General features: G+C 41.6%; 1 protein-coding gene across 3 annotated transcripts in view; it reads left to right on the top strand.

Moving 5' to 3' along the window:
• The first annotated feature begins 562 nt into the window (after positions 1 to 562).
• TFDP1 (transcription factor Dp-1) overlaps positions 563 to 26,369 on the top strand; it is a 41,058-nt gene continuing 15,251 nt past the window's right edge. Inside the window, exons 1-4 of one of the 3 annotated variants that reach the window (XM_027444619.2) lie at positions 563 to 718; positions 2,135 to 2,219; positions 14,741 to 14,807; positions 25,096 to 25,202. In XM_027444619.2, coding sequence (XP_027300420.1) covers positions 2,208 to 2,219; positions 14,741 to 14,807; positions 25,096 to 25,202 — 186 coding nt within the window. In that variant the 5' untranslated portion in view covers positions 563 to 718; positions 2,135 to 2,207. Of the gene's footprint in view, positions 719 to 1,214; positions 1,463 to 2,134; positions 2,220 to 14,740; positions 14,808 to 25,095; positions 25,203 to 26,369 lie in introns of those variants that run through there. The other 2 variants (XM_027444628.3, XM_027444612.3) reach the window with 2 other exon arrangements.

Genomic DNA, 26,369 nt, shown 5'->3' with positions numbered 1-26,369 from the left:
CTGCCTTTTGGGAAGCATTTCTTTCTGCAGCTACCTGAAAGGAAGGTGTGGGGAGCTGGGGACGGCCTCTTCTCACAGGTAACCAGTGACAGGACCAGAGGGAATGGCCTCAGGTTGCCCCAGGGGAGGTTCAGGTTGGCAATGAGGAGCCATTTCTGCTCAGAAAGAGCAGTCAGGCACTGGGACGGGTTGCCCAGGGAGGTGGTGGAGTCACTGTCCCTGGGGGTGTGCAAGGAGAGGTTGGGGCTGGTGCTTGGGAACATGGTTTGGTGGTGACATTGGTGGTAGGGGGGTGGTTGAGGGCTCAGGGCGGTGACAGGGGGTCCGGCCGGGCTGTGGAGACGCCGGGCGTGAGGCACCTGAGGAGCCTCGCACCCCCCCCCCCCCCCCCCCAATCCCCACCCGCCATTAGGGCAGCCCCCACAGCGCCGCCGCTTTTCCCGCCCTCCGCGCGCGCCGCCACCAGCAGCAGCAGTAGCAGCAGCAGCAGCAGCGCACTCAGTGCACGCAGCGCCCGCAGCGCTTCCCGCGCGGGGAGGCGGGGCGCCGAGGGGAAAGGCGCGAAAAGCGGCGCGCATGCTCGCTGCCCTCCCTCGTGCCCGCGGAGGGAGGGCGGGCGGGGCGGGCGGCCCGGAGCGCTCGGCGTGTGCCCGTGCAAGGCACGCTACACCCCCGTGACGTCAGCGCGCAGCGTCACGCCGGTGGGACGCACAAAAGTGTAAGTTTCAATCCCCCCCCCCAACCAACCGTCACCTCCCAACCGTCACCTCCCAACCGCCACCGCCGCGGCCGCTGGGCTAACGGGCGGCGATGGCGAAAATAATAGAAATAATTTAAAAAAATAAAAAAAGGGAAAAAGGGTGGAGGGGGTTATTAACGCCCCCCCCCCCCTTCCCTCCCCTTTTCCAACCGTCGGCGGGGCCGCGCAGGTGTGCGAGGGCCGCGGGCGAGCCCACGGCTGCGTGAGGCGCGGGGGGGGCAGGGCCGTGACGGGGCCCTCGCAGCCCGCAGCGGGACCCCCTCAGCGCCCCCCTCGCCCCATCAAGCCCTGAGGGGAAGGGAGCGCGGGGGACACCCGCGCTGGGGTCCCCGCGGCGGCCGTTGGGGCGGTTGTGACCGTTGGTGCGGTGCCGCCAACCCCCCCCCCCCCCCCCCCCCGGGTCTCGTCAGGGAGCGTTGGTGCCGGCTCCCTCCGCCCCTGCCCCCTCCCTCCTCTCCCTCCCTCCCGCCGGGGCCCGCGCGCGCCGCCGCCGCCGCACATGTGCAGTGGGGAGCGTCCGCTGCAGCGCGGCGGGTGCTGGGGTGCTGCTGCTCCTGCTGCTCCTGCTGCTCCTGCTGCTGGCACTGCTCCTCTTGGTACTGCTCCTCCTGGTGCTGCTAGTGGTCGTGGTGGTGCTGCCCGTGCCGCTCCGGCTCCCTGGCTGGGGGATGGAGCCGGCGCTCTCCGCCTTCGGCCGCTCAGGTGGGTGAAGGGAGGATGGGGAGAGCCGCGGGGGTGCTCTCCTAGGCTGTCGTGCCCCCCCCTCGTCTCTCGTCCTCGCTCTCGGTGCCCCCCAAGCGATGCGGGCGGCCCCTGGCTGCCAGAAGGAGGAGGAGGAGGAGGAGGAGGAGGAGGAGGAGGGAGGCGCAGGGCTAAGCACGGGTGGTGAGGCCCTGGGCGGGGGGCGCGGAGGGGGAGGAGGGAAGGAGGGAGCGAAGGGGGGCTGCCCGAGGCGCTGCCAGCCTCTGCCGCCCGCTGCGAGGAGGAGGAGGAAGAAAAGGAGGAAGGGGGGAGGTGCTGAAGGCCCCCCCGGGGGAGACGTCCTCGTCCCCGACTCCCCCCTCCGAGGCCTGCTTGCTGCCGCCAACGGGGGTGGGGAGGAGGCGGCCGAGGGAGCGCTGCCCCCGCTGGGCTCGGCCGGGGGAAGGGCGCCCCGCCAGGGCGACTCCCAGAGGCGGCGCGCCCCACGTGTCAGATCGGCCCGGGGGGCTTGGGGGGGCCGGCCGGTGCTGGCACAAAACTTTCCCCTCCTCAAAAACGCTTCTTTCTTCCCAAAGCAGAACGTGTCGGGGGGTAGGCGCTGATTTAAACGGGGAACAAACTTTTCCCTCCTCCTGTTTTTTAGAGCTGATGTTGGCTTTTCTTGCTTTCTAGAAAATAGCATCATTGTCTCCGTGTCCTGCAGCCATCAAGATTTTAAGAGGATTGGTTTCTAGTCTTTGGTAACATGGCAAAAGATGTAAGTATATTTATAGCACGTCACATGGAGCAGCATAGCAAATAGCATGTTTTTGCTTTTGTTTTTATTAACAGAAGCAAAACAGGTCATCCTTTATAATAGCTGACATCAGTGAATATGTGTAACTTACTTTCTGTGCATTGCACATCAAGCCAGGGCTATGTTTCCCTCTAGATGTAGCAGCATAGCTTCAGATCTGCAGCTATTGTCTCAGAGTAATCCTAAGGATTCGCTGTCCCCATAAAAGCACTTCGGTTGTTGGCATTAGGTATATTCATGTTGAACACTAAAATGACTTGGGGTTCAAAACGCCCCCAGAATATTCTGTTTGGGTGTTGCGGTTGTTGTTGATAACTGTTCTATTGTTACTTGTTGACAAAAGTCACAACGCAAGTGTCGCTGCTGGCTAGCATTGCCTTTCTACTGCTTGATGGAACATGATATATCCAGGGCAGGGAAGTCTCCATGTGTGTTCACCATTTCATCTCCATCTACCAAAAATGCTAATTAGTGCCAGTAAGAACAGGCTTTGAGGACTTTCATCATTGACTTTCATTACCATTCACTTCAAGATTAGTGGCTCTGGTTCTGTGGCCTACCTCCTGAACTTGGTCTTTACCCATTCCAGTGTTTTTTTCTTTTTTAAACTGTTTAAACAGGTTCTGCATTTAAGGTGTAGTTCATTGTTACTACCTAAGGCAGCTGGGCTTTCACATTTCCCTATTGAAAAAGAGACAAGATACTATTCCATATGCAAACTAGAATATATCTCCACTTAGTTTAAAAACAAAAGCAAAAGTAAACAAGCTGACATTCTTAAACAGCAGTGTATGATCTAATGTGAAGTGTTGTAGCTTTCACAGAGTGAGAATTACCATGCAATAGTGATTGTTTTAAGAAATTAATCTTGTAGAGAATTTTCGTTGTTTAGAGGCAACTGAAAAATATCTTAGTTTGCAGAAACGCAACCAGAAATACATAGTCACTCAAAGCTTGCTTGTAAAAGATAAGGGTGGCCAAGTGTGGTACAGATAGCAGGGTTCAGGGAATGAAAGGCCACATGAGCGGGAAGAAAACGAAAGAGGAGTGGTGGAACAGGAGATGAAATTGCAGCAGTTCAAAGTAATGGGGATAGTAGAGCACATTTGTTTAATACCGCCATTTGGAGGAGAGATCAGCTACGTGAAGAAGTTCTGGCACCTGGATATCCAGATGAAGGTCCTAGAAAGTCTGTGGGAGCATAACGAGAGTAAGACATTTAAGGAAAAGCCTCAGTTTTGAAAGTTCTAGCTTATTCTACAAAGCAGAATGGTTAAGGGACAAATAACGTACATGGTAATAAATTTCAGAAATGGAGGAAGATACTATAGATAGGGACAAACAGCTGTTATCAGTGTCTTCTAAGAGTAGAACATGAGCTGCATATGGAAAAGTGATAATTAGGTCAGACTGTAGGTAAAATTTAAAGTGTTCTTGAGCACTGGAACAGGGTAGGTAGAGAGTATGAAATCTTGAAGGATTGTCTAACCTGTTCTTAAAAACCTCTGCACATATATATATAATCCTGCCTCAGGGAAGAAAGGTGAACTGCTTACCTTGTTGTGGATTATTGCATGCCCACCATTACACGAAGTCTAAAATGTATAATGAAAGCTGGGAAGTTTTAAATTCCCAGTCTGATGATGGGCTGCCTTAGGTTTCATTTAATGCCAGAAAATAAAGGTGCTAATTGGTATGTATATATAGTTTTCTTTTCAGAAGGGAAAAGAAGAATAATTCTTTTTTTTTGTCCCAAGTCCCAGTTCTTTCCCTCGTGAAACAGTGGAATTAATCGCGATAAAGTACCACTAAATTTCGGAATACTAAGCCTGTAAGGCCTGCTCCACTGTAAACTTACACATTTTGACCTGGAAATACTGCTGTGATGAGCGGCCTGTGCTTCTGCTGTGTCACCTATCGAGTGCAGTCGCTGACTGTGAGATGCCGTGGCGAAGAAGATGGCACAGTTGATGAATGCCCCCACCCCTTCCTTCCTTTTTTTGTCCTCAGGGCTGAAATGGCTAAACTGTGGTAAGGACGGGTTGTGCTGCTCATACCCTAAGTCTGGTCTTCAGGTGGCCTTTACGTGGCCGAGCACACGTCGGTGCACTGCAGCCAGTGGGCGCGGGCTCGGGGTGCGTGCCACGCTCGCTCTGTGCTGCTGGGTCCAGTGCCTGCTCTGGCGCCTGGTGAAACAGGCGGCCCCGCCAAAGAGGAAGGTGTGGAGCCAGGGCTCCACTAGATAACGCGCCTCTACTTAACCCCTCCTCCCACCTGCTACAGGAAAAGAAGCATTTCTTTTCCTTGGGTTGCTCACTTCCAGCTTTTCTGCTGAAGCCTCTTTTATAAGAGCTACCGCTTGAGACAGCTGTTTGAAAGGTTACGTACCTATTAAAAGATGGCAGGCAGCTTCTTTGGAGAATTGAACAAAAGGGGAGCTCGATTGGAGAATACTGGCAAACCCAAGAAAATGGTTTTAAAAAGGATTAAGTAATTACAAAAGTACTGATCAGGTAAGCTGGCAAGATAATGTTTACGAGATATTTGACCAAAGTCTAAATTCTGTTAAATATTACTTTAAAACGTATCCCTCTAATGCTCTTCAGAGTGTACAATAAAGGGAAAATAAGCAACGAAGCATTGATTTCTGGCAAAATTATTTGATTTCCTCTGCCAGGGTCAGGAATCCATGGGGGGGCAGGGAAAGCACCTTAATTAGGAGCATGTAGGTTGAGTTTAAGAGCATAATTGAGACTAATCTTATAGCTGGATACATTGACAGTAACATAAATAGATAAATACCAGCTTGTGAAGGTTGAAGTACTTGTGGGTATGCCAAATCTTATATTTTGGAGGACTGTTACATAAAGGGTAGGAGATGTAGAAAGCAATCAATGTAGAAGGAAAAAGGAGCAAACTCATTTTCCAGTGGGGTCTGGTAACAGCAATGAGTGTAGCCATTTCTGGTTGTGGGTGTGTGAGCATTGTGTGCAGCTGAGAACGGGTTCAAACAGAACCAGGCATGGAGTACCATATTCAGTTCAGAAGAGCTTAATTACTAGAAAGACTTGACATTTTTATCCAATTTAAAGAAACAGTGGGAAAAAAATCATGCATGGATGAGGGAACAGTGGTTGCAGTATCTGAAGAATGTGTGCACCATGGGAGTAGGATTGTTCCTCTGCTCGTCAGAGGCAGGATGACAGCTGGTGTTCAGCTAAGGTCAGTAGAGTTGGGCACAGCTTGATGTGTACATTTGCACCGTGTACATCTTTGAGAGCACTGGACAACAGCATATGGGAAGTTTCTTGTTCTGAAATAGAGGTTGTCATTGTGTGCAGAGCATCTCCAGAAACTCCAGCTTAGCCACATCCTCTTTTTGGATAATCAGTGTAATTCTCGGAGTCTTTGTTGGGTCTCCTATAAACTCTTCCACTACTTTTACAGATGTGACACCTTGCAGGCAGGAGCTGGAGGAGCCAAACGAACGTGCCAAGGTGCTCAGCTGACTTGTGCTGCTCACAGGATTCATGGATTAGCTTGCTGGGGCCCAGCATAATTGAGAACTAATTGCTGACCATTTTTGTGCTCAGTCATATATTAGAATCACCTGAAAATTCAGATGATACATACTTTTTAGTATCAATTGGTTAGCTGATACACCACCACTACTCAATTAACAGCTTCTATACTGTAGCTGAAGATCCAACTTGTGGTATGACTCTGTTTCTGGTTCTCCTCCTGTCCACTTCTGCTGCAAGCGAACTGTGTTGAGGCCCCTCAAGCAGCCATACAGAGAAGTTTGTGGTTCTTTTCCTTAAGACTCATTACACAATGGAAGAGAAGAAGCAGAGGTCACTTTCAGGCACTGAAACTATTAGAAATCTGCTGTTCAATGCATGGTATTACAGCCAGGTGGGAGAAAAAATAGGACTAGACAAAAGGAATGAGTAGGGTTCCTTCTGAAGTTGAAAATTGCATGTATTGAAATACATTGATTACATAAATACTCTGTACCTAGTGGCAGGTGCTTAGGATTGTTTCCGTTATTCACCTTTTCATGACTGTTTGCAGTCATGAAAAAGAATTAAAAAAAATGTTAATGAAGAACATGAAACAACAAATTAGTTTTCAACTGCACAATCTTCTTGAAGTAATACACCAGTGGTAGGCTTCAGAACTTCTCGTGGGTTGAAGTATCTTTGAGAGCTGTTCATCTGGAAAGCTCTCATATGGTACTGTTTCATAGGTGGCAATGGTTTGGGATAACTCGTTCTAAAATGGGATTATTTTTTAAAAATTTTATTTTACTGCCATCATTTTCTTGAATTCCTTTCTAAGGGCTTTTTCTCTTAATCTCTAGTTTGCATAAAGCATGCTGTCTGTCTTCAGTGTTTAACGGTGCCTTTATTAATGTCTGAGTACCAGAAACAGCCCAGATATCAAACTTTGCAAAGGAAACCCTGTGCACATGTGTATATCCCAAAGACACAGTGGAGGAAGTTCTGCTGGCACAAAGTTCAGCACCTGGTCTAACATCACTGTTTCAGAGCTCTAGAGATACAGGGATTACAGTTGATGGCTTATTTTAATTGAGTATTCAGAATACATTTGGGTATGTAATTTCATCTAATGGATTTATTTCATGGTATTATTTAAATATTATTTAAGCAAAAGATACATAAAACAAAAATCAAAAACCAAAAACAACCAGAAAACAGCAAACTGTAGTTTCTTAAAGCATCCTTACCTGATAGGTCAATAGGTGTGCTAAATATAGGGAAAGATCTGTAGGTCTTTGCTTCCCTACCAGTAAATTTGCAGGAACACCCCAAAAGTTGAACTTCTGGTTGCTTTCATGTGGAGCGTGTCCATCACACATTTGAGCAAGTCTTCATGGTAAGAGAAGGTTACATTTGGGATATCTTTAAAAAAAGATCCTAATGGAATTAGGGAATAGATTGAGAATCTGTTTTACATGATGTACTCTGAATATCTAGAAAGTACTGAAAACCTTTCAAAACGTTTTGCAGACTTCCTTTTAAAATACCAGCATGTGTTTCTCCTTTTATGTTTATTTTTGGTTATGTACTGGGAATAGCAGTGAGACATCTTAGATAAATCAGACCTTTAGTGGATCTCAAGTGGATTGTGCATCTTTTTTGGTACTGTTGTAGTTCAGTGACTTCTTGGTATCTTAATTTATTTGTATTTGGCTTTAGTCAGTCCTGACATGTTCAGAGGTTAGTAAACTAAAGATGAAGTAATATGAAATCAGGTCTTATTAAAAAAAAAGGCATCTCAGTGTAGGATTTCAAATGCTGTTAGTATATTTTAAAATAGGCCTTGCTGAAGAACACAGAAGGAAAATGATCTTTAAACTCTCCTTTCTGGGTTGTAACTACACAATAAGAGCGTCTTTTACTTTCTTTGTTAGTTTGTATTTATTAAACAGCAAATAGCAACTCTGAAGTTACCTATCACCTTGCTACACTATTTGCAGAAATAAGTTATTTTACTATAGCTTTTAAGTATTTAGCATCTTTATTAATTGTATGTGTAGTTAATGGTAGTGGCTTTCTATATTTATTTATTTGTAGCATTACTGAATAAATACTGTGTGCTGATATCTTCACAAGCTGAGCAAAAATGCCAGCTTTTAAAAGTGAAGTTACACTAGGGACTAGTGTTTGTATTTGCTTGCTTTGGATATCACTTAACGGAGATTTATTGCGGGTAATTGAAAGCGGGAGGGAAAAATGGGCCAATCTTTGCTAAACATTCTCAAAGTTTTTATCAGTGAATGAACAACTTGATCTTAAAGGTTGACAGTGGTCTGTCCCCCAAAAGCCTGCCAGCTACTTGTCTAGTTACGCTACAGTTGCTAAGCCTCCCTGTAACGCAGTAATGGTTACACAGACTTAGGAGGAAATGGTGTGGGCTGCTGTAGTCTTCTAATGCACTGATAGGGAACTTGGTGAGGCAAATGGCTTTGGAACAAGTCTTGCTTAACGTGACTTGAGTTCTGCTGTGTTCAGATGCTATTGAACAAACTACTTTGAAAGACTTTGGTTTGGTTGGAAAAACAAGTCTATTAAGGTCAAATCTAGAACAGCACTGGGAGCTAGCTGTGGAAATGGCAGCTGCTGCTACCTCTTCGTGTGTGATACTGTGGACAAGAGGACACAATTTGGGATTTTCTACTGCAAAACGATCAAAGAAACGGCAAACCATGGCTTTGATCATACTCTAGGAATCCTGTATTCAGTATTACTTCTTATAGCTTTGCAGTTAGTTTGGGGGCTCCAGCTTTAACACATGCAAGGATTGTATCGCTTGGGCAATTCATTACCCTAAGAAACAATCCAGTATAATAATTTCAACTCCTTTGGTATATTTGATCTGTGTGACTACTTAGATTGAGCCACTATTTGATTCTCTTCAAAATGAATTCTTCGTTTAATCTTTGCTAGGGGTGTTACTCTGTTTAGAAAAACAGCCAAAGAAAAGCTAATGGTCCTGACATATTCCACAACTGAGACTCCCTCAGGTGTCATTTTCTCTGTGATCAGGGTTCAGCATGTGTGTAGTACCAGTGGGGCATGTATTCAGAGCAGAGACTAACTGCTTAACCAAGCTGCTAACCTGTTTAATTTTTATTAATCTTCATGGTTTTCTGTGTGATTCAGGTCTTTTAATGTGTAGCATTTTGGCTACACCTTGCATAGGTTAAGGTGCTAATAATTCAGTTTACTCTTTGGGAAGCTTGTTTCAATGGTACAGGTCATTGCCAAGTGGTTGACAAGCACATTTATCTTCATGGTGCTGCTGTGAGCTGAGGATGTGGTATGATAACTGTCACTGATGAAGGCTGCTCAGAGGCAGGGAAGTAACGCATCTGAGAATTTTGCCAGATCAGACTCCCATAGCCTGACTTTGAAAGTTCTTTTGTGCTACTTTGTACAGTGAGGCATAGTTCTCACTTCATTTGCAAAATGAAATTCAAATGTTTTAAATTTAAGAACCCTCTTTCCTTTCCTGCAGTGCTCTACTGTATTTCTTGATTGCCTTTTAATTTCTGTGAAAAATGTCCCATAAAAACAGGCTCCTGAAGTTATATAATGATTCATTCCCACAGCATACTTGCTCCAGTCCCTGAATGAGATGAGAGTCTGATGGGAAAAACAGGGTATGATCATGTTAGTGTTAGGTCAGAGGTTGGACTCGATGATCTTGAGGTCTCTTCCAACCTAGAGATTCTGTGTGTGTGATCTTGTTTCGAGTAACATCTGCATGTGGGTAGGGGGGAGAGAAGTGAAGTTGTTTAAGCAGCATTATTCCTGATCATAAATTTTCTCCATCTCATAGCCGTGCTAATTTTTCACTCTGTGTGTGTGTTGCTTCCTGATAATAACATAAGGCGACCTCCCCCCCTACGTTGTCATTAAAGCGACACATAGTAAAATGGTGTGGCATGGGGCCTGTCATGTAAGTCAGATCCCAGGGCCTGTCATTCTGTGGTGGTCATCTAGGTGCAGTTTGCACCAGAGGCGTGTGTTTTTACTAGCTGACTTTGCAAATGCCTGCAGACAGCAGAGGCATCCTCCTTGTGAGTTTGACATGCTCTGGGAGGAAATGTGCTCTAATGGGAATACTTTTCCTTTCCAATTTTTCCATTCCCTAGTTTTGTCTTTACTGCAACGCTGAGTGCCAGCTTATTTACCCTTTCAGTCATAGCTTAATTTGGAATAGGAAGGTGAGAATACCTTCCCAGTTCCTGTGTTGTTCCTTTCTCTGCATGGGATCCAAACTCCTGGTTCTGTTTAAACTCTCTTCGGTTCTCATGAGTTGGGTTTCCTGTACTTCTTCAGAGACTCCCAGTTTCTCTAACCTCTGCACCTCATCTGTCATTTCCATTTGATTTTCTAGCTCATGTGTCTTCCCCCTCCAGTGCCAATGTTGTCTGCTTGTTTCTCTGTCCCATTCTGACTCCTGTGCTTTAACCAATGTTGTGTATTTTGACCTAATTCTGATGTTTTGTTGTCACACCCAGTCCTGTGCATCATTTTAGAGGTCTTAATCTGCAGTTAGCAACTTAAAGCTTTCTGAGAAATACCTTTTGGCAAATGCTTGTTTCCATTTATCTCAACTTTTTTCCCCCTCTTGTTTCAGTTCTTTCTCACAGAGCATAATTAAAAACACAAAGAATGCTTCAAATTGGGCTCACTTACCTAGGAGCAAGACAGAAAAGGTATTTCTGTGGCACAAAAGCAGCTTTCTGTTCCCTGTATTTGCTTCTCAGTGTGGTGGGGGTGACCTTCCTCTCAGGTTAAGCCTGACAGACATAGGACATGTACTTGTTCAGTCTCATTTTAGTCAAGCTTCTATACCCGGTCATGCTTTTATAGGTTCCCTGTCCTTCTGTCCATGTTCTGCTTTAGACTTTTCTCTTTATAGTTTAAAGGTGTAGTGAATAACTTTATGCCAGTTTTTTGTAAAGAAAAAGAGCTGCAAGTCTGGAAAGCTGGGGAAGAAATGTTATTTTCATTGTAAGGGTGTTAAGTTTCTAGTGCATAACTTCAGAGATCACAAATATTAGCTAGCTAGTAAGATATTGAAGTCTCAAAAGTTTCTACATTTCTAGCAAATTTTGTTTCAGGTTTACTTTAGTCCCAGCAAAAAGATTACTTCCCAATTGACTGACTTCCAGTTTTTCAGTTTTTACTTAGAAACAAAACAAAAATAGAATTCCCATTCCATTTGCCTGCTGGTGGCCAAACCTAACTTAGTGATATGTTTAGCTCTTCAGTTGTTTTCTTTTCCTTAGAGGTTCTGAACAATGTGATACGATAGATCCTAGGTGGTAGCTGAGGTCTCTACTCAAACTTAGCATCCACAGTTAAAATTAGCAGCTTTACTGATTTACCCAGTGGTCTTTAACCTTCTACCTGTGTTCTCCACAAAGGAGGAGATCAAAGTTTTTGTTCAGAACTGAAATCATTACAGCTAAATGTTATGTGGAGCACCAGAAGCTATTTTTATTACGTTATTGTTCATTTTCTTGAAATGTGAAAAGCAGAAAGAGTAATATACCTGTTAACCTGTTTCAGATAGTAAAGGTTTCTTTGTGTATCTTACAGAAGGATACACAGCCAACATCTCTTTGAAGAGGAAAGCAACTTCAAATTGTGAAGTTACAGATAATAAATAAAGCCTTTGGAATCAAATATTAAGATCACGATAGCATTTCAAACAGCCCTGACGTTAACATATTTTTTCTTCCTTTTCTTCTTCCCATGATTCTCAACTTCAAGATGCATAACTTCCTTTAATGTTATCAGGTGGAAAACAAAATCAAAATACCTTGATACAAGTACCTTGATAAGGCCTGAAAACTAAGTGTATTGTCCCATCAGCAAAGGCTTAAATGCTACTTGACAGAAGGTTACTTCTTTATTGGAGAAAACAAACAAATACTCAAATACTTCTTTTGCTGATTGTAAATCTGTGACTGTTGTGTACCTAAGGGTAGCTGCGGTCACATTTCCCTCAGAGTTCTATTTTCTTGCTTTCTTCAGAGCACTGCTCTGTGCTAGATATGTTATGGAGGAGTAATCCTGGATTATCTTCCCAAATAACCTACCTTGAAAAATAGTGGGAATTTCTGTGAATTATGCACTGAGAGATTTTTGCCTAGTAGTTCTATTTTAGACCAAAGATACTGGGTCTTAGTATGGCAGGAAGTTTTGCTTTTCAGTTCTCTATCCCCAAAAGCTAGTGACTTTGAAGAGACTTAAATAGTGATAAATTTTGCTAATCTAGAATGAAACGATATAACCAGGATCATGAAATGCATACTGAGCCTAGAGTAGCAGGATTTCACTAGAAATGAAATCAACTTTCATTATGGATAATAGCAGCTGGGGGTGCTATTCATTATGGGATTTGACAGTGTTCTTTCCAAGCAGGTCTCTTGGAGCCTTTCCTAGGCACACACTTAGGAGTCGAACATTTCCAGCCATGTAGCTGCCAGAACTGAACCTTCAGCAAGACTCTGGTGTGCAAGGTGGAGGAACTGTAACTGTTGTAGTCTTCTTCAATTTGCTGGTGGTTCTCCAGTGATTGCTGTTCTGTTTTTTCCCAAATTGCATTCTACTGTTGATTGAAATGCAGTGTTTTTCCCCAGTGTTTCCCAGTTTGTCAGTGACTTGTGTAATTTCAGTCACACAGAAGCATGATCCTCAGGATATGTGGCACCAACCTGACCCTGTGTAATGCTAGATTGTGTTTCTAGAGTTGAATGTAGGTTTTGGGAGTTTTCATGGTGTATCTTAATTATGTAGAAGAAAACGTGAAGCTTATTTGGTGATTTGATACTACAATGTGTTGGTTGGTTAAGGATAAAATGAATTAATAGAAATGGTTATATTGGAGATCATTCTAGTTCAGGAAAAATGGGGGACTGAAGAATAATTGATTACCCAATTACCTGATTTGCTAAGTATTGAAATACCTGTTTCAGCAGTGACTTGCTTTTAGTACTTGAATTTGCTGAACAAGCTCACTGCTCAAACTTTTGGACCATCACTATAACTGACATGCAAGCTCAGTGCAAGTTTGCTTTTGCATATTAAAGTGATGAATGGATTTAATAATTCAAAAGCTTTAAATTCATCTCCTTCTATGATGAAAGACATTACAGATTAAACCAGCCATTTTCTGGGTGTTCTGCTAATCACAAACTCAATGTAATGAGTTTTTATATTATATTTTTGTTGTCTTTCTGTTGTCATTGGTATGTTTTTGATTCTTATGGACAAGAGAAATGGCAGGAGTCCTCGGACTACAAACCTCTTCTTTCTGCTGTTGAATAGAAACTGAAGGATTGCACTTAAAAAATGCGATGACAACAAGGCTGCACTTCCTGTGTGGTTTAACACGCTGGTTGTGAAACAGAGGTGGAATTGGGAGTATAATGTAACACCCTAAAATTTGGCTTTGTCTTCAATGCATTGAGTTCCAGTGTTCTAGAAGGTCCTGTTGCCTATACTGGTCCTACAGAATGCGTTTCTAGTGACATCTTTGCAGGTGATATGGATTAGTACCATCTTTCTTTGACGGAGCCTGCTGGATGTCAGCTCTGGTGCCTGGGAATAGGGCAGCAGAGCTGCCTTTGAATCTCTGCTGTTTGTATAACAGAAAGTTGTTGCCGTTTCATTAAAACCAGACTATTTCATTATTTTGGGAGAGGGAAGGTTATGAGAAAGGAGGACAAATGCTACAGGCTCTTCATTTTACCTATCACTTTCATTACCTACTCATTTAAGTTTCCTCTGTGTCACCAGGTTCTCATCTCTGCCATGCTATTATAGGACACTGCTCTTTGTTTCCCTTCACAAAATTTCTCCTCTTACTTCCCAGCCTGTGCCCAGCACTCTGTCTTCTTTCTCTTTCTTCCTTTCATTGAGGAGAGAAGACTGTAGAAAGTTTCCCATTTTGTAAAGTTACATCGTAAGGATCCATTGCTGCCATACACCTGGATAGTAACAGCACCACAGCATCCTCTAGTGGCTCGCTTGGGTTGTTGAACTTCTGGCAAATTACAAACAGGACTCTTCAGGTAGACTTTTACAGGGAAACCTTTGCTGCTGGCTGACTGACAGCAGACCACTTAACTGTATCTTGAAGATGTGCAGTAGCCTGCAAGTACAGGCCATGTAGAAAATAAAGCTAGGGACTTTTCACCCTCTGAACACCACTTGCTAAACTCTGGTAAGTACAAGTGTTGACTTCCTTGCTGTTCTTTCTAAATGGATACAGTCTGTTTGTCCTGTGTTCATTATTCTTTCAGGGCTGTTTTGTCTGGAGATAACAAGGAGTTGTGGCTTTGTTTTTTCTATCCAGTATTATCTTTTAAATTTCCACTATGAGTGTTCTCAAGGGATGATGATTACTTGATACACTTGTATGTAATCCTTTGTTTAAGAGCTCTGCAGTTTGATCTTTAAAAAAAAGAAAAAAAATGAAAAGCTCAAAGTGTTACTTTTTAATGCCATTTTCCTAGTTAAAATGTCTTAAGGTGCTCTTTACCACCTCTGTTGTCTTTGCTGTAACATTATTAACAGGGTAATATTTCCTACATAGCAAAAGGTGTAATCACAGACGGCAGTGGTTCTAAATAGGGGTGTTCAGCCGTTTCTGAAGGCAGTGCATGTATGCTGTTAGGGCACAAAATAGCAAGGTAGGTGTAAACTAGGTAGGTGTAAACTGCTTTTTTCCTTGCTTTTTAAGAATAAGTATTTACAAAAATCAACAGATTTTTTTAAAGTTGAGAAATACTCTGCCACAAACAGTACAATTAGTGGCAGATTTCTGAGGAACTGAATAGTGTCAGCAGAGTCTTCTTGTGTGATTGCTTCCATCTTTAACAATAAAAGGCTATCAGTGTTTGTAAATGTAATAAAAGTTACTTTCTTTAATAGGCTGGACTAATTGAAGCCAATGGAGAGCTTAAGGTGTTTATAGACCAAAACCTAAGTCCTGGAAAAGGTAAGAACACAATTTTAGTAAGCCTGTTTCTTGATTTTTAGTTGTTATGCTTATTACTGGCTTTAAAATACTTTCTTAGCATAGCTTTGTAAAGCTTTTCTCAAGTTATATCTTGTGTACTCAGCAAACAAACTGTAGGTTTTGTTATGGTTTATAATTGTCTATAAACTGAGCACAAAGTTCAGTTGTGGTTTTACTGTCATTCCATATGAGGTCTTGGTAGCATAGCTATAAGTATAAAGGCCACGATGGCCTAAAACAGCATTTGGGGCAGTACGTACTAGCAATGGAGGAAAACGCAGGGGTGTAACAGTTTAAAATGGGCTGTGACAGGTTTTATGATAGGGCATCCATTAGTACCTATCTGAAATGGTATTTGGAACAGAACTGTTTTGGACTTGCTGATAGTGGCTGTGCTTGTATGATAGTGTAATGTAATTAAGCAATTTTATAAAATGTAGGCTACAACACTTCAATTTGACATGTACGCTCAAAAAACTAGGAGTATCTAAATGTTTGGAGAGCTGTGTGTGCTGTGTGTTACAATTAGTATAACTGGGGGGAAAAAAACAGAAGCATGATGAGTTCCAGTGCCTGCAGTTCTAGACAGCTAAATAGAATCTTTTCTAAATTGATTATGCTACATATCAAAATCAGATTTTTCTTCCCAGTATTCTTATGGGAAGGTTGTTTCCATAGTGAGACTCTGAAATTATTTTCTGATTTCCAGTTAAGTATATTTTTGCCATTTTATTCATTTTGCTGGTGGCAGTGTTATTTTTCAGCTTAATAGTTTTCTCCAGTGCGTTTGCCTACTCTTTATTAAGAACAATTGAATGTCCTAAGTCTTTAGTTTGACAAGCCATCTAGCCATTGTTTTCTAGACTTTGCATCAGATAGGCTCTTTGTCCATGTGGTCAGTCTTTGAGCCTCTTTTAGTGCTTTTTATCAACCTTCCTGAACACAAGTGTCCAAAATTGTATATATGACTGCAAGTGAAGTAAGTGTTGGTCATACTTTCATGGAGGTGCCAGTTTTTTCTGTGTAACATCATATTTGTGGTCACATTCATCTCAGGGTAGGTTTTGGTGGGATGGCCATTTTCCTTTGTTGCTTCCAAATGCTGCTAAGTCTGTTTTATTCCCGTGTGACAGATGGCACGCTTTGGTAAATTGTACTAAGTAGGGAGAAATTTATTAGGTCTGAGTTGTTTTGCTTCTTCTTGTCTGATGTTCTCATAAACTTTAGTGTTGACAAGCCCATTGACTTCATGCATAGTTGGATTACCCCCCATCCTCTCAGATTAACCCGTAGTCTAGTTCAGGGGAATTTAGGTGTAGTCTTCTATGTCCTGTTCCTACAAACCTGTATCGTTTCTTTTCACAACTTACAGAACTACTTCTAATTCATCAGTGCTGGTTTAACTAACAGCTTTTATTTTTAAAGCACGATCTGACTTCATTTATGAGGAGAAAATAGTTTAAAAATTACTTCACAACATCTGTTTTGCATAAAGCATGTGATTGAGTAAATTGTCATGGAGATAAAACACCATTCTAGAAAATGCTTCAAAGATGTCTTTCTTGCTTTAAATGCATCTTTAGTGTGCAATAAGAGGTATCAGTGGAAATGAGCTGGAAGCTTGTGTATTCAGAAGTAGCTGGGTGTAAATTCACTTATATTAATGGAATGTATTTCCATTAATGAAGTGCAGCACCTCATTTAGCCCCCCAAAAAACAGCATGCTGTCAAGTGTCTCAAGCAAGGTGCAAGTTTTTCTTTTGTGTTAGGATGATGCCATTAGCTCTGCTCACTTGAAGGTTCTCTCTCCACTTCTGTTCCTTCTCCACTGAGAATTTATTCTGGAAGGCAGATTCCCAAAGTTGAATCTTGGAAAAGTATCAGTGGAGTGAGACATCAATTACATCAACTTGATAGGAGGCCATATTGATTCCCAGATCTCATGAAAGTTTCAGAAAATGTACCATTTAGTTTTTCTTCTTGATACAAATGTATTTGTAATAAATTTCTTTAGTATTCAAGTATTTGTCAGTCTGTCAGTGAAGAAGTATTGCTAATGCAGGTTTCCAGTACATTTGGCTCCAGGGAGGTCCTGAAGATCTGTGTTCTCCTGGAAGTCCTGTTTTTTTGAGAGGAGGTGAGGTGTGAAATTGCATCTTAGTGCAGCTTTCCTGTTATGTGCCAGGTCTGCTGAGCTTGCAGCCTGGTAGGGTTAAAGTGGCACAATTGCGGGGGTTTGGTGTAGAGTGTTTGGTTTGGCACAAAGTTTTGGTGTACTCGGTAACCAGGAAGGTGATTTTCTGCTATAACCCTCTTAAGGAGAGAAGCAGCAATGTAATGTGCAGAGAGTGTCTGGGAAGGGAAGAAGAGATGATGTAAACATGTTTGTTTGGGGAAATCCTGAACAATGCCAGGTGCTTTAAAAATGCAGCTTTGCTAGAGTCTGCTAATGAGTTGACCCACAGCAAAAGGTAGCGGTGTGTCCAGATGTCCTTTCATTGATAAGCTAATAAAGCTACATGGTTTTATATCTGCTGCTTGCCCTGTGCTGTTGTGTTGTCAGCTTATGACATTGTGGAGGAATGATAAATCCCACTGGAACCAGATGCAAGTTTCCTTGGCTCATACCAAAGTACCCAGTTGCATTTTTCTCCCTGAGGCCTCAGTTGCTAAGAACACTACACAGGGCCTGTTCCATCGCTTGTTACCCTGTGCTTGGGAGTGGGATTTGCATAAGCTGTTCATAATTCGAGGGTTTATTGAGATTAATTTGTAATCAGAAACAATGTTTATGAAAATTTAAAAACACCAAGTGAAGAAATAGTGTGATTTATAGCTCTATCCCTCCTCCTGGCAATAATAAAAAGGAGAAATTCCTTTATCCAAGACAGAATTAAAAGAGCAGTTTAATCATGGAGTAAGTTTCCAAAGTGACTCGATTGTAATTGCTTGCTTCTTGCAGGCAAGATAGAAGGCAAGGATAATCTCATTTGGATGCTTTACTCGTTATTTTAGTTTATTTCCATTCTGGGATTATTACTGTTACCATTTTTTTTTTAAATCTAGTTTTATTAATTCCTGGGTTTGTTTTGGAATATGAACCCAGCTAATTGTTTAAACGTGAAATGCTCGAATTCACCCCGTATGTTGACTTCAACTGATAATTATAATCAGAATTCATTCAGTATGTGGTGGAGGAATGGAAAAAACTTTTAATAGGAATTGAACCAGTAAAACTTCCTCACGAGTCTGTGCATTCTAAAAAATTATTTGGCGATAAACTTTATAGACTTAGAAAAAATGTTTTTCCATGAGGTTGCATTTTGAAGAAAAGTACTGCATTCTGGTCCCTGTTGTTACAGTCAGACTAGTGTTGGTATTTAAATAGGACACTGTTCAGTTCTAATCCTGCCCCGTACTTGCAAGGATATTTGGTGAAAGAAAATACCTGGTTGAGTGGAAGGGAAAGGGAGTCAATGGTATTTATGTTATATTGAAATTAAAGCTCGTAGGTTAACTTCAGAATTAATCAAAAAGAAAACTTGGATCATCTATCATGCCAGTAGGTGGCATTATTGGTATGCAACCAGAAGATGCTTGTAAAGATGTCTTCCTTTTGTCTCCTATGCCTTAAAATAAGGTTTCACATTATATAGGCATAAAGAACTTGAGTTTTGTTTTCATTTCAGATTTGGTAATTGAAAAAAATTGAAGTTGTCAAATATGTAAATTTTTGAGGTGTATTTAAACTCTATTTCAACACTGCCTTGAACATTGTCTTGTGCTTTTATATTTAAATGACTAGAAGCTTTCACAATGTTGCGTTATTGTATCTGTATAGAGAGATCAAACGCTCCCTGGTTTTTGACAATGTTTGGAGTCGTTCCTCTGGAATGAAAGCAGACAGCTATTTCAGAGCCTGTGATTCACCCTTCAGCAAACATATGCCTGAACACTGGTTATGAAAAGCTGGGGCATTACAGCAGCCCAGACGATTCCAAACGATTGTTATCGTCTAAAGTCAAAGTCGGGAAATAAAACTGTTGCTGCCAATAGGAAAGATGTTTCAAAAAGTCTGGAAAGACTCATAAAGTCTAAGAGTAGACTGTATCAGAACAGACTTGGAAAGAAAGACTGGTTTGTAGTATGTGAAGTATTGTTAGTCATATCTAAGGATGGCAAGAATCAGCTAAAAGTCTAAGTCGATGTAAGAAATTACTTAAGCACTCAGGAATACTGTGGTATTATGTTGGGGGAGATTGATGCCTTTGTAAAAGTATCCAAGGCTGCCGTGTAAGCATGTTGTCTCAACACGATGGTGCAATTTGCTCAATAACTAAAGATATTCTTACTTGGCTTGGCACACAACTGGAGACAGTCATCTTGTGTGTTGTCAAAGCTTACGGGAGGCTGATAGGCTCAGAAGTGGTTCAATGCTAATTTTCAAAAAAAAAAAATAGGTAATCAATCATGTGTCTATGGTGCTTGTGAGAGAAGTTACAAACTGCAGTTTCCCAGGAATGGAGGATGAGGAATCAACTCCCAGGATCTAGCTGTCACCTCTGTCGTCTTTCCCAGATCTTCTTTGTGCACTCTTTGTGCATATTCTGAGCAGACTGTGCAGTTAATTACTAGTTGGCTTTTTAAGCTTTTTTTGTTTATTCTAAGCTGATGGTTTGGTGGACAGGTTTGAATCTGGAGTTAGCCTGGTATTTGCTTTACCAAATGGTGACAGTAAAGAATTCTGGTGATGTTGAAGTAGAACTCCAGTTATTTCTTCTCCTCTCTTTTCTAACCAAAAAGAAAAAAAAAGTCTGCAAACAGACGATGCCCAAACTGCTTCTACACGATTTTTCCAAATAATTCTCATAGCTTTCATGTAATCCTCCTCTATCAATCATTTGCATCTTAAGCAGTAGTGGTACTCTGGCTTTGTATGAATTCTATTCCTATTTATTTTTGATTCCAAACATAAGGAATGTTCCAGATGACACTCGGTCTTCTCAGAAGTGGCAGTCACAATGGAATCTAGTGTCAGTGGCACTTACTGAAATCATCAGGCTCATGGAAAGTCTCACTGGTCTTTTTTGCTCTCTTCAACTCCTATTCTCTTAATTGTGAGTTTTATCAGGTTATTGATAGTAGTGTTGTCTTTTCAAAAGCATAAGTATTGTGTGACTTGTATTGAGACTGGTTTAATAATACTGTTGCCTTCAAGTTGGGTAGATGTTCTTAAGCTAGATTCAACTGCTCTGTTAAAACCATCAGTTTCATTAAAGAGTTAAAACAAGAGTTTGTGGAGTTTGTAAGAGCAGTTAAAAGCAGTTGTACTGCAAAATGTCATCTGCAAGGTTAATTTGCTTTGGACCTTTCTTAAAATAACTCTTTGCTCAACTCCTAACCTTCAATCATGTAGAGTATTTACTTACAAACTGGTCTGCTGAACAGAGTTTGAGGCTGTTGCAGGAAATGGTAGGAATTACTTTGAATGCAGACAAACCACTCTCTTCTTACTCCATACCTTCTTTTTTTTTTTGGGGGGGGGGGGCTGTGATAGTTCAGAAAGTGCTTTCAGAATTACCTTTTTTAATTCCGTTCTGCCACATACAATATTGCTTCTACTTACAAGACTTTGTGAGAGACCACATTATCAGGAAACTGGCTTGTTTTTTCAGTTGATTTCTGTTGCATCACTCCTGTTGCGCGCTCTTTCTCAAGTAAAGAAGATGTAAAGACTGATTGCATCAGCAAATGGTACGGTGCCTAGAATGAATGGGGTTTCTGTTGAGGTGAGGGGTGCTTCAGCCCAAACACTTTGACACAAAACACCAAATTCAGAGTCACTACTGTTACGTGAACTGGAGCAGTCAGTGTTCAGAGAGATCTATTGCCTTGTCTGCAGAGGGCACTCTTATCTTAGATGTACTGTCTCTTTTTCTGTGACATCTCAAATTATTTCAAGAGTTTATAATTATACGTATCACCACTCTGCTAAAATTCTGTAGAAGATTCTTTATTCTTGGTAAAATTCTTGGGTTTGTTCTCATATGCTGGTAAGGGCATATGACAGAGTTCAAGAGCTCTACCCTGACTGTAATCAGTAACCAAAGCAGGCTATTTAACGCATTTTCTGTATGCAGAAGACACTTACCTGGAAGTTTTTGTAGACAGTTAAATATTTTTTCTTAAAAATAGTGTGCTGCTGCATTTGCTGTTCAAGTTTTATATGACATTGCTGCTTGATCCCATCTCTCTATCTTCTGTTTGGAGACATTCTGGAGCTTTACAGTAAAGAAGTTCTGCTTGCATTGTGGTTTATTGATTGGTAAGCTGCTAGGAGTTTTCTTCTGAACTGGCAATGCTTGGGAGGCTGAGCATTCAGTTAGTAGTTTTGTCCTTTGGTGTATATATTTATTTTTTTCTGTGCTTTAGCTGGCCTTTTACCACGTTTTTTGAAGTCTTCATTTCTTTAGAAGAAAATGCAAGGAAACAAATTTTTAGAAAAAAATGCGAGGAACTAGCTGCATTAATACATTCCTTTTGAAAAGGAAGAAGAGTTGGTGCCAGGAAACTGTTTGCAAACTTGCGGTTTTAATTTTTACATGCTGCAGTGTACACTGTATCTTGGCAATAAAGTACAAGATTATCTGGATGGCAGTGATTGCTGTAAGAGTAACAGTAATTAACAAATGATTAGTAAAATTCCTTTGAGAAACTGAGCTGTCAGTCACTTGCAAAGCTAAGTTAATAACATTTTTCTGCTTGTATACTTAAAAACAGTTTTCATCCACACATACTCTGAAATCAGAGCATTATGAGCCTTTGGGGAAAAAAATGCAGTTGGATGCTAGAACAACTTTTGCAAGTCAGGTAAATGAGAAAATAGGATGCATGAAGCAGAGACAAATTGAAAAAAATAATTTTTTAAAAATATTGTTTTTCCTTTAATTGAGCAGTCTTTAATGTGCTGTCTTTTATGGGTGGACTTTGACTTTGCTTGGAACAGAGGTGTGTTGCTGTTCCAGTTACGTTTGTATTTCCTTGCCAATCAGCTTGTGCGTACAGACAGCCCTACCTTGCTGTTTCTGTACAGAGACGGGTTGGTTCAGGGGCATGGATTAATGCTGGCACAGTGCCACAGAAAATGTTAATGTAATTAAAAACTTTAAAGAAGCGTAACGTATACCGTTCCTTTCATGCAGATGATGTAGTTGCAAGATAACTTTTTGTATTCCTAGAATTATTTGAATAATGTAAGGAGGCTGGAGGCCATCCAATCTAGCCTTGGATCAAAACAGGGGCAACTTCAAAGCACAGAGCCTTGAGTACTTGAAATTTTTATGTATCTCCAGGGAACTTCCTAGGCAACCTGTTCCTGTGCATTGCCATTTTCATTGTGTTTTTTTTTTCCCCCAGTATTTAGCTGGAATTTGCTGTGTGCAGCAACTTGAGACTTGCCTCTCTTCCTTCTGCTGTCATCTCTGCAGCTCCCCATTTGCTGTTTGAAGGCAGTGATCAGATGCCACAGACAGACCAATGTCCTGGCTTAGTGTGTCCTACGGGCTGAACACGGCAAGCTCCCTCAGCTTCTCCTTGTACATCATAAGCTCCAGTACCCTAACCATGTTGGCAGCTTTTTGCTGGACTCTTCCCTCTTTGTGAATCCTCTTGCGCTGTGGCCCCAAAGTTGAACAGAGTAATCCAGATACAGCTTAGAGTGCAGGCACAGAAGAGAATAATTCCTTCTTCTGACCCTGGTGATCTCTTCTAAATGCAGCCCGGTGTGCTGTTAAGCCTTCTTTAGCACAGAGGTACACTTTGGATTCAATTCCGCCTCCTGTCCACCAGGACCGCCTTGGGTCCATTCCTGCAGAGCTAACCACTTGACTCCTCACCTCTGCTGTAGCATGGAGGTGTACTGGACTGTTACAAGTGCATTTGTATTTGCCTTTGCTGACTGCATAAGTAGAAACAACATGATAGCATAAAGAATTGCTTTGGTTTTGAACACAGAAGAGTGAAGTCTGTGTGTGTCTGTAGAGTTGACAGATGATGAAGATGCTTAGGGAGCATCTCATGGCAAGACTGCTCTTTGTGAAGTTGTCTCACTGTAGTATAAGGACCTAGCAAAAGTACTTCTGGCACTGTGGCTCAGAATAATCCTTTTATGTGCAAGTAATATCCTACCAGGATAGGAAGGACATACCTGGCACTGATTCTTGGCGGGCTTGAAATGCAGATGAGGAAGTCGGGGTTCTGTTTGGGAGATCAGTTGAGAACATAACAGCGAAAATTAGTAGGTGTGGGTAAATGTGATACTGGGCAGGAGTTAACATGTCTCCCTCTAGAAGGAGGGGAAAAGGGAAGTTAGGAAGTTGTCTTCTCAAAGTCAAGCTTTGAAAGAATCAACAAATGTATGGATAAGGGATATCTAATCAGTGTGATGTCCTTGGATTTCTTGAAAGCAACAGCAAAAAGACATTATCAAGGTCCTTAGTTGGCCTGTTAAAGAAACTAAGGTGTCAGAGAATGGGACAGTCCTCTCATGGATTAATAATTGATGAAAACTAAACCAGATAAAATGAGGACCCCTAGTGAGCTCTTGACACTCAGGAGAGTTATTAAAGTCCTTGTAGGCTATATTATGAAAACATGAAATCAGTGTCTGCTGGGGAACAAGCAAATCAAATTTTCAGAATTATTTGGGAAGGAATAGGGAATAAAATAGAAAAATAAAAATGTTACTGTATAACATATATCATTCATTGGTCGTGAATAATGTCTGTCCTATTCAAAAATAAATCTCAAAGGGTGGGAGACCTAGAAAGTGTACAGGCAACAAGAACCATCAAAGGCAAGGAAAAGGCTCTGTAAAATGAGAGATCAAATAGATAAGGGGGCTTAACTTGGGGAACCAGTTGCAGCTCTTATATGGGAAGGGGAATCTTCAGTTCATTTTCCTGTTTTTCAAGCACTTAGAAGCCTTAAAAAAAAAAGTCACACTGATGAGTAGCTGAGCAAAGATGCACAAGCAGTACTAGTCCAAATAGTTTATACTGCTTTTTACTGCATTCTGCAAAGAGGAAGGCCAAAATGAAAAACAATGATACTGATGGCTGTACTTGAAGGAACAAGAAGGTGTAGCAGCCTTCCTTGTGTGACTCTGAAGGAGCATTCAGAAGTTGGAAGAATGATGGGCTACAGCATCCTGTTCTTGTGTGGGGCTGAAAATAACTCTTGAGTGAAGCTGTCAGTTCGTCGTGGTATAGTAATGGCAGCTTGGAAACACAGGCCTTCTGGAGAGGAGGGATTGTCTCCAACTTTCTGTTGACTACCTGCATGTGTAAGAGGGATGGAGGGCATCAAGGACTGGTCAGGGTCCTTCCTGATGCAGCTATTGCAATAATTGTCTCTGCATTGGATAAAAGGAAAAAAGAGGAATAGGAGTTGTGCCATGCTCTTCTGACAGGGAAAGAGCTGTCAAACCTCTCACCTTATTTGTCCCATGGTTCTTTTTCAGTCCTTGTTGCTTATTTACTTATTTAAAGACTGGTATGGAGCATTAAGTCACTACAGACACCCGGCGTAGAATTTTTGTAGTTGAACTGTTGTCTTATGTGGCTTAAGGCTTAACCATCAACAGGGACTACGGATGGCTTGTGAACAGGAAGAGAGCAGCTTTCCCTGCAGGGTTGGTCTACTGTGTTGCGTGTGTTTTGCTCAAGTACTGGTTTCTTGTGTGCTTCAGTTCTTTAATTCCCTGCAGCTGGAAGAGGGTACCTAAAAGTTGGTTGGGAATACTCTCTTGGAAAAGCCTGTGCGAACCAAATATAACCTCTTATAGACCAGCATGCCTCAGAAGGCTATGTTGTATGCTGGGGAATTGGGCATGGTTTTGGGGCAATGTGGGAAAAGGTTTCAATAGCTGCAAAAGAAAGGGGGTAGACATGGAGGGTAATCCTTCTATCAGATACCAGTTAGCTCTCCTACTGTGCTTTGAGAGAAAAATTGGGGTATGAGGAGTTTAAACATGCTCAGACTAGATCACTGAGCTGTAAGGTCACACAGGAGGAAGTTTAAGACAACATACTAAGAATCTTTTAAGATTTTTTTTTCTTCAGATGCATAAATGCTACATTTATGTTGTCTCTCTGTGGAGCTCAGAGCTAGTTTCTATTAATATGCATTGGTAATATCTCTGAAACTGCAGTTGCTAAAATAATAAAATGTGGCTGACCTGAAGATTTGTACTTGTATTTGTTTTTAGGAGTTGTTTCTCTATTGGCTGTACATCCCTCTACAGTAAATACACTTGGAAAGCAGCTCCTGCCAAAAACATTTGGACAGTCTAATGTCAACATTACACAACAAGTGGTAAGGAGACTTTGCATTGTTTTTTCTTATTGATTACACATACTGTAAATCTGAGTTGTAGATTGATATTTGGCATCACTTGTCATGTGCAGATTGTCTAAATGTTTCTAATCTTAATGGACTTACTACATTAGAACAAATGTGCAGAAAGAAATGCAAAGACGACTGTCAAATCAACATACCTGAATATTCAGGTGGCCTTATCGTTCATTAATGCTGCCACTTCTAATCAGTGGCTCTTCCAGATTCTGTCATAGAGACATGTAAATTTAATTCCATTAGCACGTTTTTACTGAGATTGAAGTCAGATGGAACAAAATTGAAAGCAGTACTACATTTTTTAATGCTAATGATGATTTTAGATATCCTTCTGCCTCAGTGCTTGCTTTTGCTCTGAGTGTGAGGTATGTGAAATTAGAGGACTCAGAATCTAATAATGCAGTAGATAATACATAGGTTGTGAGAAGTCATTTCTATATTGATCAAAATTAAGATCAACTGAGAGTTGGTCTCAGTTCATCTTCTGGAAAGCTACTGCAAGGTATAAACATGTAGAATTTAATTTCTTACATTTGGTAATACAAGAGCGGTTTTCCATCTCCCTTGACCAACTCTGAGCTCTAGGGAATGTTTTATAACTGTGGTTGCCTATAACTGTTCCACTTTAACTGCACAGATGTTGTGGAAAGTCCACTCTCTCTGTAATAAGAGTCTATCTGTATAATTGCTTATTGACTATACTTTGAAACTGTGACCATGCTCAGATAGCTGCTCTGGTATAGCTGTCAATTCAAAGAGAGCCTTGGGGTGGGGAGGTTGACACTACAACCAAACCAAACCTCTACATCCACCAGTGTTCTTAATTGAATTGCAGCAGTGCAATGTGAACTATGCTCAACTCCTTGAGCTTCACATAATGTGAGGAGGCCCATCTGAGACAGACTGAAGATACTTGAGTAGCGAAGTATCAGTATAATTGCAGATTATTTGTGCTGAACTACCAGTGGTGGTGGTGAACTAACTCCCTCCAGCAATTACTCGAAAGCTAGAGTGCATTAAAACGAGTTTAACTGAAGCTGCCTCTTTAGTAGGAGACAGTTTGTAAATAAATACTCCAAACAAGGAAATAGAGTTGTTAGACATTAATTTCACTAACCAGCAGTAAGA

Source organism: Anas platyrhynchos, chromosome 1 (genome assembly GCF_047663525.1).
Source record: "Anas platyrhynchos isolate ZD024472 breed Pekin duck chromosome 1, IASCAAS_PekinDuck_T2T, whole genome shotgun sequence".
Lineage (NCBI taxonomy): Eukaryota > Metazoa > Chordata > Aves > Anseriformes > Anatidae > Anas > Anas platyrhynchos.
Note: the sequence above shows the minus strand (reverse complement) of the source record. Positions and strands in the feature narration are given on the sequence as shown.